The sequence below is a fragment of the Ochlerotatus camptorhynchus genome, unplaced genomic scaffold (assembly GCF_037179485.1).
Source record: "Ochlerotatus camptorhynchus isolate MF236.1 unplaced genomic scaffold, CSIRO-AGI_Acam_v1.1 ptg000235l, whole genome shotgun sequence".
Classification (NCBI taxonomy): Eukaryota; Metazoa; Arthropoda; class Insecta; order Diptera; family Culicidae; genus Ochlerotatus; species Ochlerotatus camptorhynchus.
This window is the reverse complement of record NW_027040725.1, coordinates 6401-27049: the sequence shown is the minus strand read 5'-3', so window position 1 is coordinate 27049 and position 20649 is coordinate 6401. Positions and strand designations below refer to the sequence as shown.

At 42.1% G+C, this 20649-nt stretch overlaps 1 protein-coding gene across 1 annotated transcript in view; it reads right to left on the bottom strand.

The window, feature by feature from the left end:
• LOC135704358 (protein 60A-like) overlaps positions 1 to 19937 on the bottom strand; it is a 142724-nt gene extending 122787 nt beyond the window's left edge. The window contains exons 1-2 of the mRNA XM_065225792.1: positions 19712 to 19937; positions 6484 to 6683 (exon numbers count right to left, since the gene is read on the bottom strand). Of these exons, the coding sequence (XP_065081864.1) occupies positions 6484 to 6683; positions 19712 to 19937 (426 nt within the window). The remainder of the gene's footprint in view (positions 1 to 6483; positions 6684 to 19711) is intronic.
• Between the last annotated feature and the right edge of the window lie 712 nt (positions 19938 to 20649).

The following is a 20649-nucleotide window of genomic DNA, read 5'->3' as shown; positions in this document are numbered from 1 at the left end:
TCGACAAAGTTTCTTAAAATGATTTCATCTGGTTGTCATTGGTGATCATCTCCCTTCGAATTCACTCAATTGAAGACTGTTCCTTCCTTCAACGGCAGTTGAATGCTTTTGGTGATTGGTGTATTCTGAATCATATGAAGGTTAACGCGTCCAAATGCTCGGTTATCAATTAATTAATTAATTTATCTTTATTAGGGAGGCTTTCAGCCTGGGGCCTTGCTCGGTTATCACTTTTACGCGCAAGAAAGAGACTATTATGTTCAAGTGTATTTTGTTATGCACTGAAATTGAGCGCGTCAGCCAAATTAAGGACCTATGTGTGATTCTCGATACACAACTCTCTTTCAAGCAGCACTTCTAGTATGCCGTCGACAAAGCTTCCAGAATTCTAGGGTTTATCTTCAGGATTGCCATAGACTTCACGGATATATACTGCCTTAAATCGTTTTACTGCTCCTTGTCTCGCTCCCTATTAGAATACTGCGGTGTCGAAAGAGTTGAGTCTATTCAGCGACGGTTCCTGAGATATGCGCTACGTAAATTGTCGTGGACGGATCCCTTCCGATTGCATAGCTACGAAAGTCGTTTGCAACTGATCCATCTGGAGCCCCTGTCGGTCCGAAGAGATACAGCAAAAGCATAGAGATGAACTAGCCTAAGGCTAAAAATCTCTTAAATAAAGAATTAAAAAAAAAAAAAAGGAATACAGCAAGGGCATTATAAATTGCAGATATTTTGCAAGGACGCTCCGATTACCCTGTTCTCCTTGAGCAAATTGACATCAATGTTCAACCCAGAGCCCTACGGAATAATTAAATGCCGCACCTGCCCATACAGCGAACTAATTATAGCATGTTCAGCGCGCAATCTGTGGATTACATAGACTCTTCGATAGGGTCTCCGTACTGTTATGATCGCTAAAATAGTCGGAACCGTCTGAGAGAAGTTTGATTAATATTTAACGTAGAGAGAGTGAAACGTTAAGTGATGTTTAGGTGAAGCAGGAAATCTGAGTAAAGGCAAATCTGAGAGGTCTGAGTTGGTCAGTTGAACTTTGAGTATACAGCAAACAAGTCATATTTATTACTTATTTATCCGAAGCTAATTACCCCGGTTTGGGACATAGCAGTGGCGACGAGGATGGGATAATTCTGTTTAAAGCAGTTAGTGAAGAAAAAAGCAAGGTAGTGAAATAAAAGAACGTTATTCTTGTAGCGGCTAGTGGAAGCGTGCATGAAAAGAGCCGTGGAACAGGAAAGAAATTGTGTTACAATCACTTAATACGGATAGACTGTTTCGTGCCGGTGGTTAGTGAGCTTTACTAAGAATGGCAAAAAGTAGCTAACACGAAACGCTGAAAAATAGCTTGTGGAAAAACTGTTAAGAATCGAAATATTGGTCAAGAGGAAAAACGTGGTCTGTGAAAAGAGTCGTGGCCATCGCAGTTTTCATTCTTTCGCTTAGACCGCCATTTTGATTGCGTAGAAGTGAGTGACCAGTTTTTGTGATAGATTCGAATAGGAACATCCATAATTGGTGAGCACGGAAAAAAAATAATAATAATATAATGTAAAACCGAAAAAGTGTTGCAGATTGAAGGAAGCAACCAATCTTATTGGGTTTGGTGAGCGATAATTTCCAAAGAAATTTTGCGTAAGTCAGAACGAGAATCTGTGAGAAAAGCTCGGCGTACAGTTAAGCAAAATTAGTGATTACGATAGTAAAGGTAAGCTTGTTGCTAAGCAGTTACGGTGAACTTGGAGAAAAAGTGAGAGATTGAGAGAGTCCGGTAGTAGGCAGCATCGTCGGCAGTGAGACCAAACTGTCGAACGTCTGGCAGAAAAGAGAACCCGAAAGCTCGCCAGTGAGTGGAGAAAGTTTTATAGCATCGGCGGATCGGTGTGCTGAGTACAGTAACGCCAGAGGAGTGTTTATCGCTGCAAATTGGAATAACGGTAACGGCAGACCAGAGTAAGGAATTAAAGCTCAAGTAAGTCACTTTACACATTTTTTTTTTCTTTTCTATTTCGATCTGTTGTAGAGTGATCGCCGTTCGATACATTCTGATTCAATTAAAATGTCTGCTTTGATTTTGAGCGTAGACCATTATGTCCGTGGTTCTAGCTTCACCAGCTACATGAAACGGATGCAGATCTTATATCAGCTGAACAATATTGCAGATAATAATAAAAAGAACCTTTTTATCGCGCTGAGCGGTCCGGTTATTTTTGAGGAAATTGAATTGATTTATCCGGGGCTTGAAATATCAGATATTGCATATGATGATATGATTAGTAAGCTAAAAGAAAGATTGGACAAAGTGCAATCCAACATGATGAGCCGGCGCCGGTGGTGTAGTGGTAAGCATGACTGCTGTCTAACACCCCAATGGGTCTGGGTTCAATTCTAGCCGAGGTCGGTGGGATTTTTCTGAGGCATAAAAATCTCTGGTCACGTCTTCCTTCGGAAGGGAAGTAAATCCGTTGGTCCCGGCCCATGTGTGTTGTGAATGGGTGCGATATCCTACGCAGGTGCGGAAGCTGCCTTCCTGCACATTCGGTTGCCGTCAATGGATGGCAATCGATGTCCGTCGGTGATTGGCACTAGATTGCGGAACAGAGACCGACGTTAAATAAAGGGGAAAAAAAGAAACCCAACATATGATGCACAGGCATAAATTTAATGGACGTATGCAAGGTCTTGATGAGCTTGCTGAAAATTATGTCTTAGCTCTAAAATTGCTAGCAAGTAATTGCGGATTCGGAGCGCATAAAGATGAGGCTATAAAGGATAAAATTGTTTTCGGATTGAGGGATCAAGAATTGAAATATAAACTGTTGATGAGAGATGACATGACGTTAAAAGAGGTAGAAGAAATGGTAATTCGGAGTGAGTTAGCTAAGTATGGATCGAAGCTAAATATGTCAAAAGAGTATGTACAAATGTTTTTGAAATCTCTTCTGGCAGGCACAATTACACCGCTCACCGAAATCAGCTGAGAACTGTTGGCCCCCGGTTGACCCATACAAAGTTTCAAGTGCCAATACAACGAATGAAGCAACAGAGAGAATTGGAGGATTCAGACGAGGAGTTTGTCGGATTTCCGGAGGAACCGATGGCGACCCCAAAAACTGATTTCGGGACTAGAGGATACGCGAGACGTAGTCACATCGCAACACGAAGTTCTACAAGGTTGAATCGTTAAGATGAGCCAGCAACGGAATACTAACAGAAGGTCCAGTAGCATTGAATATAGTGATGAATGGTCAATGAGTCCTGGAATTCGTGTCAAGGAGAATAAGAAGAAATATGTTAAATTCAAATTTGTGGATTGATAGAATGATGAAAATCTCATGTTGAAAACTTAATGAAAGTGCTCTGAAAAGATTGAGAACCTGTTTGAAATTTGAAAAGTGACGTTTGACTGAATTGCTTTGTTCTGAATTGTGAGGCGAGTTAAGTTATAAGTACTATTTCATGCTAAGTCATGAGTTCGAATTTTGATTAGTTTTGTTTTTTTTATCAATGGATTAATGTCGGTTCTAAAGGAGGGAGGATTGTTATGATCCGTAAAATTGTCGGAACCCTCTGAGAGAAGTTTGATTTATATTTAACGTAGAGAGAGTGAAACGTTAAGTGATGTTTAGGTGAAGCAGGAAATCTGAATAAAGGCAGATCTGAGACGTCTGCGTTGGTCAGTTGAACTTTGAGTATACAGCAAACAAGTCATATTTATTACTTATATATCCAAAGCTAATTACCCCGGTTTGGGACATAGCACGTACTATTTGATTTTAACCTGACTCACCAGCTGCTTCGCCGGAGGTTTAGTTCTTCTTTTTTCTAGATCAGTTTAGTTTGTCTAGCAATGATGCTTTTACGAGATGACTATTGACTAATTAATGTTTAGTTTTAGTACTTTTCATGTTTAGTTTAGGTTACATCATTGGGGCCAATGACGCCTGTTGATGTTTAGTCATAAATAAATAAATAAATAAATTGTTTATCGACTAGATAATAAGAGCAAAAATTAGGTGATTGTTTTCCATTTAATGATTTAACGGTTTAGCGACTTTGCAGTCAATTTAATTGTTTATAGGAAAGTTTGAACATACTGAGAGGTAAGCACATATCATCGGTAAGAGACGTGTGTGTGAGAAAATTTGCGAAAAAATCTAAGGGCACCGGTGGGATTCGAACCCACAATTCCCATTCAGTACACGGGTGCATTGCCAATTATACAACGGTGGACCTATGGTCTACGGATGTATTTGGCTAATGACATTTGAGTTTCCTAGTCTTTTTGCGCAAGCGTTCTCTGATACACAACAATCGTCTATTATCGACGATATGTGCTTGTACCGCAAACCACTCAGTATCAGTCGATGTGAACATTTAATTCCCTTTAGTAGTTTGTATTTATGCAAGATACGTATTTCGACTACAATGTGCAGTCTTCATCAGTGTCATTCCCACTAGACTAAATAATACTTTTTCTTATTTTGGAAACGATACTGAAGGCTAAGAAGATATGCTTGGATCGAAGAGAAACCGGTTGACAGTGGATTTTTGCACCATTTCCATTACATCGTTTTCTAACATCAAACAAGCTCCTTAAGACCTGGCACCCACTGTACCAGAAGCGTGAATTTCAGAAAAAATATAACAAGCACAAGAAGTTTAACTAATTTGGTGTCTTCAGAAATGATTTTAGTAACTAAAAAGAACATCTGATAAAGGGGTTGTCTATAATTTATCCTCATTGGGACGCCACTAGGAAATTTTAACTTTTTTGAATGTCGGTTTTCGATATTGAATTGTTCCACAACATTGTAGAACTAATAATTTCCATAAACTTTGATTAAGTAGCAAATTTACTAGCACTGAATAGCCACATGTCAAAGTTGATCATTTTGTATGGAAATCCTCTTCCATATGAAGCGTTATTGTATATTAACAAGCTTTTCAGGTAGCATGTCAAAGTTTTGAGCAAAATGTGTAATTTAATGTAGTAATGCAGTAATAGTAATATGTAATTGAAAATATTTTTTTTTTATTTTTTTTCCGTCGAACTACCAGATGTTGGAGCTGCCTTCCTGGCGTCGGTAGCATTGGTGCTCAGCACGAAAAACAAAATCAAGGAAAAAAATATTTGCCCCATTTTGAGATTTAACTAATGTAAAACATCATGTTTTGAAGAAATTAACTATATATATTTTATGGATTACTGTATAGCGTGTTGCTGTCTTCCAAAAAGTTGTGTGTTTTTGTAAAGTAAACATTTAAAGCCGAAACATTGATTTTAAGGGAGCTCAATGAAAATTATATGCTTTCAAATTTATGTGTATAGCCAAGTTCATGCAATCGTTAGTCAAAACGTTAGAATTTTCAAGTGCATCACAATGAGTATAATTTATGAAAGACCTCTTCATCAGATGCGATTTTTTTTAAACTAAAATCTTCTTTGAAGACACCAAATTAATTAAACTTCATTTTCATGCAATTTTTTTTAAACTTGTCAAAACATCATGTCAAAGTTGTGTGGCGTGTGGCGTTTTAAAGTGCTATAGCAGATACTATACCTGCATTACAACAGCACCTGCACGGTAAGAAAAAAGTACCTACTTCTGCCTAGTTTGTCTCCTTTTCTCTTATGTTGTCAAAAACGAAGGAGCAAGAGCACCTAAAAGAGTAGTAATCTACTTTTGGGTACAGCTAACTTACTTTTGGGTAGAAAGCGAGTGGAAAATTTCATAAGAATTGCACACAAGTATATGAAAACTACTTTGATCCTATTTACCTACTTTTGGGTTCCTGCAATATAGTTACGAGATAAGTGAAAAGAACTTACTTTTGGGTACTTTTTTCTTACCGTGTGGCCTTAGGCCTTGCCGATAAGGGGCTGTTCATAAACTATGTAGACAGTTTGGGTGGGGGGGGGGGTGTCAATTATCCACGGCCCATACAAATCTAAAAAAAATTGTATAGACAATTGTCTACGCAGGGGGAGGGGGATCAAGAATCCCAAAAACCTGTCTACGTAGTTAATGAACAGCCCCTAAGGCAACATCACACACTTTGAAACATTTGGTTGATGTGGTGTGGTGTGAAGCTGGCATCGACTCGATGTTTTGGCATACCGTATAGGTGATGCCATACTGCCGCCAGTAGGTGCCTGCCCATAAGTTTGTGTTATCTTTGTCATTAGGGAAGATCCTTAAATGAATTACATTTTAGGGTATAAAACTACGGTACAATAGGGAGGGGACCAAAGTCGGTGCTTTATCAAACGTAAACAAACGTTTAACGTTTGTTTACGTTTCATGAAGCACCAACTGTTCTCTCCCCCCCCCCCCCCCCTTGTGGCATATTTTTCTATAAGGATGATCACACTAAGGTCATTAATGGATCTTCCCTAAATTTCTCGGCTTATATCCATGCGATATACATATTGTATTTATGAGTGTAAAGTTCACTACTAACCTGCCAGTTTAAATCCTTAAAACTCACATAAAGCGTTTTAATTTGGCAACTTTTATGATGATCAACCGGCAAATCAATTAATGGGTTCCGATTTTCTGATTTGTTCTTGCGTTTCTTTTGGACGTTTCGCTTGCTTCTAGAAGAATTGTGTAGAAACGGTTTAATAACCTGAAAAAAAATATTTAAAAATCTACGTTGAGCTTTCATTCAACATTGTTAACAAATGTTATGTAAATGTACACACGTGTTTCAGCGTTATATGGGAAAAGTCAAAGTCTGGAATTTCAAACGCTCCCTTCTGGTATGGTAGTTTGAGGGGTCAGAAACAACCTGCCAAAATTTGAAATCATTTGGTTCACGGAAATGGGAAAAATCGACAAGATGTATGGGGGATGGAGCCACTTTCACGTTCACGGCTCTAGGTCGCGCTGTAGTTAGTCAATTTTCTTCTTTTATAAAATGTAGAACCTTCTTAGAAGAACTGCACCACCTGTCTTATTTCTGGGGAGGGCCCAACGCGCTTTGTGCGGTTTTTATTTTTACGAACCGGCATACGAATAGCAATGTTTGCATGGGTATAATTTTGTAGGTTGAAATTTTCACAGTGAGAAGAAAAAAGTTCTAAATTATGGTCTACTGAAAATTAGAACAGATTGGCCAAGTGGATCCGGGTTTCCGAGAGGCCATCATGATGGGATGGGGGTAAAGTTACCAATCATCTAGAACAGTGGTTCCCAACCTTTTCAGCTCCGCGACCCCCTTTGTAAACAATTGGGTGTTCCGCGGCCCCCTGAAAAGTACCTTGCATAAATTACGCTGAAGTTAATGAAAACCATTCATTAGAATCTGTTAGTTATTCGTTTTATTTCAAAATACTATGTTAACAACATCCAACAACTCGTTCGGTGCGATTGTTGTAGATCTCAAATCTAGTTACGATACTGCGTTTGTGCTCATGCCAATCTCATATCTTCGTCAAAGTTCAATCTGTTTCTTGTCGTGGTTTTAATGTGGAGAAGAGTTGAAAATCCGCTCTCGTTCATACGAACGAAGATGCAAATGCGACAAGGATCTTCAAGCCCCGTAACGTGGGTAGATCACCTTTTCGTGGTACGTTACGGGATGTAAGATCTACCACCGATTCCTAGTCCTAACTACTTCAAACTAGGGGAACAGGATTTTTCAGTAATCCAAGGCACACATCTTAGTCCTTGTTACTTTTTATGCCTTGTTGATAGTGACAAGACTCGGCTTTGTCTACCGAGGATGATCTTGAAACAAGGAAAAAATGAGTTAGTTGTCTTCATCTATGTGATTCCTAATCTTCTATTCGTTGTTCCCTAGTTTGAAGTGGTTAAGACTAGGGTTTTGATGCATGGTCATTATCGGTGTCATACCTTAATTTTGTTGCTAAGACCTTTCAATTAGAGTCGGATCCTTTCAATTAGAGTCGGATCCTTGTGATAAATGCAAGAGTGGCAACTGTAAAAAAAATCGAATACTTCATCATTTCTCAATAGTGATGCAGTAATACGACATGCACTATACTAAGGACACGGGATATACTACAATAGATCAATTTAGTGTTAGGTCCCGAACAGAGGATAAAAAAAGGTTCTTCAATGTCTGCTAGGAGACTTTGGGATACGACATGACTAGAACCACTGATTCAAATCTTTTTCAAGGAATAAATCACGAGATGAGGAATCATTTCTCAGGTCCAAATATTCATCATGTTTTTCATCAAGACTTTCACATCCATTGAGGAAGAAAAAGGATTGCGGACTACATCAGCATCTTCTTGTATCAGCTCAGGGAAACACAGCTCACATTGATAATCCAGTGAGTGAAAATGAGCAATAATTTCTTATTAGGAATCCGAATTTAGCTCGTTCGATCTTTTGTCAGTCATACTTCAGAATCTATGGAATATGGCAACATTTCCAATACTAACCTATCGGGGCCAGTTTTACTTGAATCCTTGAAGATAGTCTTATAAGTGAATTAGATGGGTTTGCTAGCCCTCTGAGATAAACTAGCCATCGGCTAAAAATCACATTAATAAAGTATTTAAAAACAAGTTTACTGGCCCCGTAGTTTCAAGACCAGCGAATTTTGATGCACAAACATTTATTTAACCATTGAACCAGTGATGTTGGAAGCCACCGATCCTCTCACCACAGTCGTGCTTCTGCAGCCGTCGTTCATCAGTCGTTCCGGCCCTGTATGTGAGCTTGGAGACGTAGTTCTCCAACCGTACACAGTAGGCAGGTCCGATCTTCTTATGACCAGATCAATTCCTGACTCGTTCACCGGTTTCAGCGCTACAATGATCAACCATGATTCTTCACTTACCAGCATAACTCTGGGACGCAAAGATGTTAACTCCATGGAAGCCCCTAATCTCGCCACCACAGTCGAGCTTTTCCCGCCTTCGTTCACCAGTCGTCCTGGCCTTGTGTGTGGGATTGGAGATGGGATCTTCAAACCCGCTATTCACGATGTTTCCACGATCTCCAAGATGCTGCTACCTCTACTGCTTCTAGACCACCACCCTCACCACCAAGACGCATCGTGGACAGCACTGTGGAAGCCCCCGATTTTATCTGCCTCAGTCGCGCTTATTCCAGCCAGCGCTCAGCATAGTCGTCTTGGCCCTGAGTGTAGATGTAGGTCGGGGGTCTTCCAACCAGCTATTACTGGCAAGTATACAGACGATTCAGCCTCTCCTCTGCCTGATACCGCTTCAACTTCTAGCTGTGTTTCCAGTTCTGCAGCAGGTTTATGCCGCCACCTGCTCTTTCTCGGATCCGGGACACCCTAAAACAGGCACTAAGGAAGCTTCCGAACTTCCCGACCCAGTCGCGCTTGCTGTTAACATCCGCCATCTTCATCGTCCCGGTCCTGTGGTCGGTGATGGTATCGGGGGCTTCCGGCCTGCAACCTCAGACGAGTATGATCTTTCGGTACCTGATGTCCTTTCGATTTCCAGCTCTCGTGATTGCTCCTCGAATGGTCTCAGGATCTACTACCAAAACGTGCGTGGGCTGAGGACTAAAATCGACTCGTTTTTCCTGGTTGTTGGAGAGGCCGAATATGATTTAATTGTGCTGACTCATCGCAACTTTTCCGGTTACTCTATTCCGTCTTCAGAACTGACCGGTCTCCCCTAAACAGTCAAAAATCGCGCCAGCTACGTAAGTACGTCATCAATTTCTTGTCAACTGGAATAGCTGTGGATTGTCGTAGCACTTCCACAAAGCAAGCTTAGTGTAGGCGCAATCTACCTGCCCCCGACCGCAAAAACGACTGCACGATCATCCGTGAGCATGTAGAATCGTTAGGCAATATTTCTTCTCAATTAAGTTCCTGCTCTCCCACTTTCGTATTTGGCGACTATAATCAAGCTGGTTTGCAGTGGCGCTTTACAGACAGTGGCACACCATTAATTGATCCACTGCATTCGCATATGCCGGTTGCTTGGTGTGCTATTTTGGACGGTTTTAACTTTTACGGTTTCACACACGCGAATACTTTTCCAAACCAAAATGGGTGTTTGTTAGATCTTGTCCTGGCAAATGATTCCGCATTACCCGGCACTTCTGTTTCCTTGCCGGTCGAGCGACTGATTGATCTAGATGCCGATCATCACGCTCTCGTCGTGTCATTTAGTTTACCTTCGCCGATTGTTTTTACGCCGTCATCTGAGTGCTACTCTTTGGACTTTCGCCAAGCTGATTATGTTGCATTGAACAATGCGCTTGCGGAAATTGATTGGCAATTTATCGAAACAGCCGCTAGCGTTAACGATGCTGTGAATTTTTCAGTGCTGCACTGGAAGATGCTATTTTCCGCATTGTCCCAACACGACGACCCCCGCAAAAGCCTCCATGGTCTAACCCACGCCTAGGTGTGCTAAAACGTCAACGCTCTGCTGCCCTCCGAAAATATTGTAACTCTCGCTCGCCGTACTACAAACGACTGTTCAATTTTGCGATTCGTAGCTATCGAAATTACAATCGTTTTCTCTATAATCGACACGTGAGACGCACGGAAGCGAACCGTCGCACGAATCCAAAAAGTTAAGGCCGGCGCACAATAGATACGTTTTCAGGTTTTTTGACAGTTAGCCCATGCATCATCTGTCAAAAAACCCGAAAACGTATTTATTGTGCGCCGGCCTTTATTGGTCGTTTATCAATTCTAAACGGAAGGAATCCGGATTGAATTGTTCCATGTTTCTCGGGAATGACTCTGCTAATAGCGAAAAAGGAAAATGCAACTTGTTTGCTTGTCATCTCAGGCAAGTGTTCCACGATTTCTTCGCTTCGCCAGCACAAGTGCTGGATGATACTGCTGGGATGCCACGTGATGTGTTAATTTCGATATTCCACGCATTTCAGAAGTCATGGTAATAGCCGCAACACGCAAACTGAAGCTCTCATTCGCCGCCAGACCTGACGGCATTTCGTAATCAGTTCTAAAACGTTGTGTAGCCAATCTCTGCCTTCCACTTTCGAGGCTATTCAATCTTTCGGCACAGCAATGTGAGTTCCCCTGCCGCTGGAAACTTTCTTATCTGTTCCCAGTCTACAAAAAAAGAGGTAAACGGAATGTCGCAAATTATCGTGGAATCACCTCTCTGTGTGCATGCTCAAAACTGTTCGAGATTATCATAAATGATGCTCTGTTCGCGTGTTGCAAATATCATATCGATACAGAACACGGCTTTTACCCGAAGCGCTCCGTGTTCACGAACCTGGTGCAGTTTACTTCTAACTGTTTGCGATGCATGGATTCAGGATGGCAAGTCGATGTTGCGTATATGGATCTAAAAGCTGCATTTGACACGGTGAACCATAATATCTTGCTTGCCAAATTGGAGACACTTGGCTTCTCGTCAAAGGCTGTGGATTGGTTCAGGTTGTGGATTGGTTCAGATCTTGCTTGATGAATCGCTATGTACGGATTAAGATCGGATGATCGCGTCGGAATCGGATGTTTTCTCAAACAACTCAGGAGTTCCGCAAGGCAGTAACCTAGGACCGCTACTGTTTTCGATCTTTTTAAACGACGTCGCCTTTCTGATACTATTAGGATGCCACGTTTTCTATGCAGACGATACGAAAATCTACAAAATTATTAAAAGTCTCTCGGACTGTTGGGATCTTCAGAATATGTTAGGTATTTTTGCTGAGTGGTGCTCAAGAAATTTGATTATTCTAAGCATCGAAAAATGTAACATTATATCCTATCACCGAAAAATCGAACCAATCATGTTTGACTATGTTCGCTACGGACGCTGTCTTGCTCGTGTAGAACACATAAAGGATCTCGGCGTTACCTTGGACTGCAGACTCACTTTCAGAATCCACTACAATGACATCATCTCCAGAGCTAATCGACGATTGGGCTTTATTTTCAAAATTGCCGACGAGTTCCGTGACTTGCTATGCCTCAGGTCACTCTACTGCTCGCTTGTGCGATCCTTACTGGAGTCAAGTTTAGTTGTTTGGTGCCCTTTCCATGCTAGCTGGATCATTAGAATTGAATCCGTTCAACGCAAGTTTGTGAGATATGCTCTTCGTTTCCTTAACTGGCGTGACCCAACAAACTTGCCACCGTATGAGGAGCGTTGCCGTCTCCTGGGAATCGAACCATTAGAGGTGAGACGGACGGTCTCACTGGAAAACTGCTTATGGGTGACATTGACTGTCCAACACTGCTGGCTCAGCTAAATATGTATTCCCCTGAGAGGCCTTTTCGCCAACGCGACTTTCTGTTTTTGGAACCACGGCGCCGAAATTATACACAACACGAGCCAATTCGACCAATCAGCTGGCAATTCAACCACTTCTTTTATATGTTCGACTTCAATATATCAGCTGACGTGTTTCTTCATCGGTTACTTGGCCTTTTCCGTACCGTTGACCGTAACTATTTAGTTTAAATTTTATTAATTTAGACAGTAATTGTCAGTTGATTTTTTTTTTTTCAAAATACAAATAAACAAAATATACACACTCAGAAATTATCACCGACTTCGGTAATTTTTACCGAAATCTGAACAGCTGAACTGTACGGTAAAATTTATGCAATTCAATTCAATTACTTTTCAGCTACTTTGAAACTAAATCTCCACTAAAATGACAAGATTTGACCATTTTAACAAGGTTGAACATGTTTTGAAGCTAGGTGAAAGTTTTACCGAACATTCAGCTGTTTTGATTTCGGTAAAATTTACCGAACACGAAAAGAAAATCTTAGTGTTTATAATTATATGCAAATGGTTTAGTATTGTATTTGCAATTATTTTGAAGTAGTTGATTGGTACCAATTTGAGTATAAAATCTGCTGCAGAAAGCGGCTTTTTTGTATTATTTTTTTTTTGCATGTTTTTAAATTTCTGAAAGATCAAACTCTAAAGCTTAACTTCCATTTCTTACATCTTGATGCACTAATGCCACTAGTGTATTTTCTTTTAGTATTATAAAATTTCCATTTATTGTTCTCTACGGCTGTCAACAGTTTCATCATTTTCTTAGTTTCCATAGGGCATTCTGTTTCATATACTGAGAGTTGATGAGTCTCTCCTTTTTCAATTGTACTATTTTCCTCTTTTTTATTTCTTATCTGCGCATTTCTACGAGTCATTGCTCTAGTATTAACTAGCAGTCTATTATATTGCTTTAATTCTTCTGATGTAGTAACTATACGCGATAATGCGTTGGCTGCTACATTTTCCTTACCTTTAATATATACAACGTCAAAATCGAATCCTTCTAGATCGATTCATATTATTGTTAATTTAGATGTTGGATGTTTTATATTGAACAAATAGACAAGTGCTCTGTGATCTGCTCTTGTTGTGAAACGTCTACCATACAAATAGGCTTCGAAATAGTTTATGGCACAATGTATGATGGTTGCGTTGCGGTGCGTTGCGTTTGTAACGGAGTAATTCGTAGGTTGCACACTAGGGTGCTTCATTCTGAAAAAAGTGATGAATTTCTGATGGGCCACCCTCCAGTTCGATTCATAGCCCCAAAATATGAACCTGTGCAAAAATTGGTAAAGATTGATGAAGGTTTAGAGGTCGCGCCAATGATTTGAAATTTGTATGGGAATTACTATGGAAGAATTTAAAAAATCGCTTATATCGCTATAACTTTGCTTCTACTTGTCCAAATGTCGAAAAAATTTAGTATGTTATTGCTATGGCAATAAACAAAAAGCCTACAGTTGCTACGCTCAGTTTTGCAGCGTATCAAGAATTATAAAAATGTGAAAAAATGGCAAAATAGGGTAAATTGACAGATGAATATGTACAAGGCAACAACGCCAATTTCATCGCAACAACAACAGGCTTGTTGATCATTGTCATGACAACCACATATTTTTTTTTTTCAACGTTTGGACAACTACAACCAAAGTTAGAGCAATGTAAACGAAAATCAATAATTTCCCATACTAATTCACCAAAATCTCCATACAAAATCCAAATCATTGGCGCGACCTCTAAACCTTCATCAATCTTTACCATTTTTTGCACAGGTTCATATTTTGGGGCTATGAATCGAACTGGAGGGTGGCCTATCAAAAATTCATCACTTTTTTCAAAATGAAACACCCTATTGCACACTGGCAACTGTCATGTATCTACTTTAACATTCTTATTCTAATTGCTTAAGGAAAACTATTTGGGAATGAATAGCTCTCCAATCAGAATTCAAAATAGGAAAAGCATGACAATTACCGTTGCCGCCCTTGCCCATCTTCTCCGTTACGGGGAAAGGAATGATATTGTTGATGTAACATCTACTTAATGCAAGGCCAGCGACTCACCGACGCCCCCATAGATGCTACGGAGTTGGATAGTTGGGTAAGAAATGGGTCAGGATTCGGTTAAGCAGGCGATACGACCATAGTAATTGTTTTGTTTTGGTGGAGCTAAACCCACGATCTTCTTTTGGTACTCAGTAAGCGAAAGCGGTAGCCGTCAAGCAAGCCGATGTAAATGTAAATGTAAACAAACAAATAAATTATGCGTGTGTGTGTGTGTGTGTGTGTGTTTTATTTATTTTTATTTTTTTTATAGTAGTGCAGCTCCACTAAAACCCATTCCTTACTCTCTCCTCTGCCTGGATCCCCCCGGGACCACTGTGAAGCGACTACTTCGGGGAGTGGCTGTGCTCATGCACTTGTCGTACTCTCAGCGCTAGCTGGCGTTGCTTGATCGCTGCTCTTCTCTCCATTTACACTGCAGCTCCGACATAATCTGCGTGACTGCCCTGCTGATGGCATTCCAAGTGTCCTCCTCTCGACACATTTCAACGACGACATTCTCCACGTTAAGGACGGACATCTCCGTTCGTACTGCTTCGAACCTTGGACAGTCGAAGACCATATACTCCGGTGTTTCATAGACGTTGCCACACTCCGGACAGAAGGGTGACGCTGCGTGTCCGAACCGATGCAGGTATTTCCTGAAGCAACCGTGGCCAAACAGGAACTGCGTTAGGTGGAAATTGACTTCTCCGTGTTTTCTGTTCACCCAGGTCGAAATAATCGGTATTAGTCTATGTGTTCATCTACCGTTCTCCATCGTGTTCCACTCCTGTTGCCACTTAGCCATCGACTCCACTCTCACAACTTTCCATACTCTTCCGGCTTCTCTCCGCCTGTAGCACTCGCTGTCCTCCGCCAGGGTGATGCCGATAGGGATCATACCGGCGATAACGCATACTGCTTCCGACGAGATGGTTCTGTACGCACTCACGACTCGCATGGCCATGAGCCGAAACGTACTGCTCAGTTTCCTTTGGTTCTGCTTCGTTTCCAGCGCTGGAACCCAGGCTGGACCTCCATATCTCAGTATCGATGATGACACGCTGGCCAGAAGACGCCTCTTACTACTGCTGGGACCAGCGTTGTTCGGTATGATTTTAGCTATCCCGTTGATGGCCTTCGAAGCCTTCTCACAGGCATATTCGACGTGGCTGTTGAAGTTTAGCCGGTCATCGATCATCACTCCCAGGTATTTTAACACACGCTTCGAGGCTATGGTGTATTCCCCGACGGTGATTTCTGCCCGCTGTACCGCTTTACAGTTACTGACCAATAACACTTCCGTTTTGTGGTGGGCTATCTGCAGCTTCGCTCCTTGCATCCAGTTACCAATCATGTCGATCACCTCGGTTGACAACACTTCCACCTCTTCCAGCGTCCTGCCTGTTACCGTCAAGACGACGTCGTCCGCAAAGCCAACGATCTCAACTCCTTTGTGTGTGTGTGTGTGTGTGTGTGTGTGTGTGTGTGTGTGTGTGTGTGTGTGTGTGTGTTTTTTTTTATAGTAAGGAAATCTTCAAAAGCCCGGCCTGTCATTGTGTTGCGTGTTTGTTCTCCTTCTGGCACAGTGTGGGACTCTTAACCACTAAAACCTTACCCGCCTCTAGCCACTATCCTCTCGGAACTCCCCTAGAGTATTTCGTCGGGGGGGGGCAGTGCTCAAGAACATCTCTTTAGCTCAGCTAGCCAGCGTAGCTAACTCGCTGATCATCTCTCCATTTTCGCTGCAGCTCCGACAAAATTTGCGTCACTGCCCTGCTGACGCCACTCCACGTCCTCTCATCCCGGCACATTTCACTGACATTTCTCGTGCTAAGGGCCGGCATCTCCACTCGCACTGCCTCAAATCTTGGGCAGTCGAAAACCACGTGCTCCAGCGTTTCGTCCACGCTGCCACACTCCGGACAGAGGGGTGATGTTGTGTGTCCAAAGCGATGCAGGTACTTCCTGAAGCAGCCATGACCAGACAGGAACTGCGTCAAGAGAGATGATCTGTCCCTCATTCAGCTTCATAGCGATTCTGTTAGTTCAGTAATATCATGCTTGAAACCTCATGATTTTGCGCTTCAGTTCGGTGACTACAATCACCCCAACATGCATTGGACTGCTTCAGTGGATGGCGGACTTCATATAGATTCCAGTATATCCCGTTTTTCAACTTCGGATGGTGCTCTATATGATGCCTTTTGTTTCAATGGTCTGACGCAAATCAACTCTGTGAAAAATGCCAGTTCTCGTACTCTTGACTTAGTACTGGTGAACGATACAGCACTACCTAACTGCAGCATTTCTGAAGCGGTTGAATCTCTTGTAGAACTCGACACTGCACATCCCGCTATTGAGGTTGCCGTTTCTTTGCCGTCACCAGTGAGATTTGATCAGCCACACGAGAACCCGCAATTTGATTTCCGCCGTGTCAACTATGACTTGATGAGTGAAGCATTTTCTGTGATTGATTGGCAATTTTTGGATGACGAACGAGATCTGGATGACATCGTTGAGTCGTTCAACTCTGAGATACGTCGTGTTATCGAAGCTCACGTGCCACTTCAGCGTCCTACTCTGAAACCTCCATGGACAAACAATCGGCTTCGTAGATTGAAGCGCCGTCGACGTACTGCTCTTCGGAAATTCAAACGTAATCGATCACAACACCTGAAACGTCGTTTTGTTCTGGCCAGCAATAAATACACTAGCTTTAACCGCGAAATGTATGCTCGTTATATAGACCGTACGCAGAGAAATCTACGCCTGCATCCCAAACGTTTCTGGTCATTTGTTCGGTCGAAGCGTAAGGAAAATGGGTTACCTTCGTCTATGTATCTCGGTGCCCGCTCTGCTAGCACAGATGCCCACAAGTGTGAGCTGTTTGCTGATCACTTCAAGAGTGCCTTCTCGGACATGTCGATTTCGTCCTCGCATCTAAATGCAGCCATCCATGACACACCATCAGATAGGCTCGACTTTGGAATTTTCCAAATCACTGAGGAGCACGTACAAAAAGCGATACGTAAACTTAAACATTCTGCGTCATACGGTTCGGATGGTATTCCTGCATGCATTCTTAAGAATTGCTCAAGTGTCTTATTGATGCCGCTAGTGAAATTGTTTAATATTTCATTACAGCGAATGACATTCCCATCCGCGTGGAAGACTTCGGTCATGATTCCTATTCACAAAAAGGGGGACAAGTGTGATATTTCCAATTACCGCGGGATAACGTCGTTGAATGCTTGCTCCAAACTCTTTGAGATAATCGTGAACGATGCCTTGTTCGTAGCTAGCAAGAATTACATCTCTAGTGCCCAGCATGGATTTTTTCCAAAAAGATCTGTGACAACGAACCTCACTCAATTCACTTCATTGTGCATTCGATCGATGGACGCTGGCATGCAAGTAGATGCTATATACACTGATTTCAAAGCTGCATTCGACCGAGTGAACCATGCTATTCTGCTTCGAAAACTCGAGAAATTTGGAGTATCCGTCGCCTTTGTTCGTTGGTTCGAATCATACCTGTCAGGACGGTCTATGAAAGTTAAATTAGGCTCCTCACATTCAACCGCCTTCCCGATTGTATCCGGAATTCCACAAGGGAGCAACCTAGGCCCCCTATTGTTTTCGCTTTTCATTAATGATGCATCGTTTGTTTTACCATCTGGAAATCGTGTTTTCTACGCCGATGATGTTAAGATTTACATGGTAATCACATGCATCGAGGACTGTGCCTACCTGCAGAGTTTGTTGGAGTCATTTGAGGATTGGAGCAAACGGAACTTACTGGAACTGTGTGTAACGAAATGCAACACTATTTCGTTTTCCAGAAAACGTCATCCGATCATCTTCCACTATCGTCTTGCTGGTCATGATCTAGAACGGCTGAATCAGGTTAGAGACCTTGGTGTGTTATTGGACTCTGAACTTAACCTCCGGACACATTATGCTGATGTGATTTCAAAAGCGAATAGGCAGCTTGGATTTATCTTTAAACTTGCCGATGGATTCCGTGACCCTCTGTGTCTGAAATCACTGTACTGCGCCTTGGTTCGCTCGATCCTTGAATCTGCTGTAATAGTTTGGTGTCCGTACAGCAGTATATGGGTTGACCGTATAGAATCGGTTCAAAGAAAATTTGTGCGCCTAGCTCTTCGTTATCTACCTTCGCGTGAACATCTAAATCTACCTCCCTACGAACATCGATGCATGCTGTTAGGAATTGAAACACTGGAGAAACGAAGGTCTGACATGCAAGCGGTTTTTGTCGCCAAAGTATTAACTAGTGAGGTGGATGCACCTGCCATTCTTGCCGATATCAACGTTTATGTACCTGAACGCCCCCTTCGTCGGCGTAACTTCCTGCATTTGGCATCCCGCAACAGTCGATACGGGCAACACGACCCAATACGGTTCATGGCCTCTCGCTTCAATGATGTATCTGAGCTTTTCGACTTTGAAGCTTCCGCAGCTACTTTTCAACGCCGCCTAAGTAATCGATTGTAAAGCTGTTATGTGCATGGATTGATTATGAGCAGGTGAGTGACTGTCCATCCCCTGATGACTGTATGAATTGTGCTACCTGTTTTCATTTTTGTTTCCGGTTGCTTTCGACCCTTCCACGAGGACTTGACAATCAATGACGATGCTGCACTGTTGCTGACACACTTTTATGACACTGACCGCATTTTAACGTTTTTAATTTACACTGTAGTAATTATTGTATTTTGCATTGTTTTTGCTGTGAACTGTGTAATTGTTAATGTTTAGTTTCTGTTTCTATGTACTTAATTTAAGAAAAGAAACAGGGTTTTTATGCCAATTTGAGTTCACCATGACTCAATTTGGCTTTTCCCTGTCCAACTTCATTAAGACAACCTTGTCAGATGGAGGAATACAAATAAACAAATAAACAAATAAACAAAATGGAAGTTGACTTCTAAATGCTTCCTGTTCACCCAGGTCGAAAGAATCGGTATTAGCTTGTGTGTCCATCTACCGTTCTCCGCTGCGTCCCACTCCTGTTGACACTTAGCCATCGACTCCGTTCTCACCAATGTCCGTACTCCTCTGGTATCTCTTCGCATATAGCATTCGGTGTCCTCCGCCAAGGTGATGACGATGGGTATCATACCGACGATAACGCATACTGCTTCCGTCGAAATTGTTCTGTACGCACTCACGACTCGCATGGCCATGAGGCGGATCAGACTGTTCAATTTTCTTTGGTTCTTCTTCGTTTTCAGCGCTGCATCCCAGGCTGGACCTCCATACCTCAGTATCGACGACGATACACTAGCCAGAAAGCGCCTCTTGCTACTGCTTTGTCCAGAGTTGTTCGGCATGATTCTAGCTATCGCATTGATGGCCTTCGCCGCCTTCTCACATGCGTAGTCGACGTGGCTATTGAAGCTTACTCGGTCATCGAGTATCACTCCAAGATACTTCAGCACGCGCTTTGATACTATGGCGTTCTCCCCGACGGTAATTTCTGCCCGCTGAACAGCTTTACAGCTACTGACCAATAGCACTTCCGTTTTGTGGTGGGCTATCTGCAGCTTCGCTCCTTGCATCCAGTTGGAAACCGTGTCGATCGCCTCGGTTGCCAGCATTTCCACCTCTTCCAACGTCTCGCCTACTACCGCCCAGGCATGTCTAAACGCAACACTACACTGCGTACTGCCTCTTTTACACACCACGAAGAGCATTGAGATGTACGCTCCGTACCAGTGCTCGATAGAAAACACCAAACGCAGCGATCAAGGCACCGGTACCGGTGCCCGTGTATAATTGTTTGCACCGGTGTATGGATCTTCGGCAAGCACCAAAGCCGAGTGTTTCTGACTTCGGGAAACACCGCAGCCGAGTGTTTTCGATTTCCAAAAACACGCTTGCTGCTCGCAGGAACTTTCTTTGGGGCGACTTATGAAAGATTATTTTGTTACACAAGATAATTCTTCAACGCGACTAGAGCTAATAGACGAGTGGTCAAAGCAATAGTCTCATAATGCCAATGTCCATGGTTCGATTCTAGTCTGCCGCCTTTTTTTTAACTTTTTTGTCAACATTATTTTCATAAGGTAAATCTATGAAATTCATTTAGATTTCTTTTAGCTAAAAAAAGCATTACGCAATCTTATTAATCTTATGAGCTCAAAGGATCATCTACCAGGATTATTGAAAATACGCAAATCACCTACTTCGAAAGAGCGTGTTTCTGTTGCCGTCCACCCACTAGTATTTCTTGGCTTTATGTTAACAAATTGAGCTGATTGTTTTCACACGATTTGAGTATATCTAATAATGATAACTTATATCCAACAA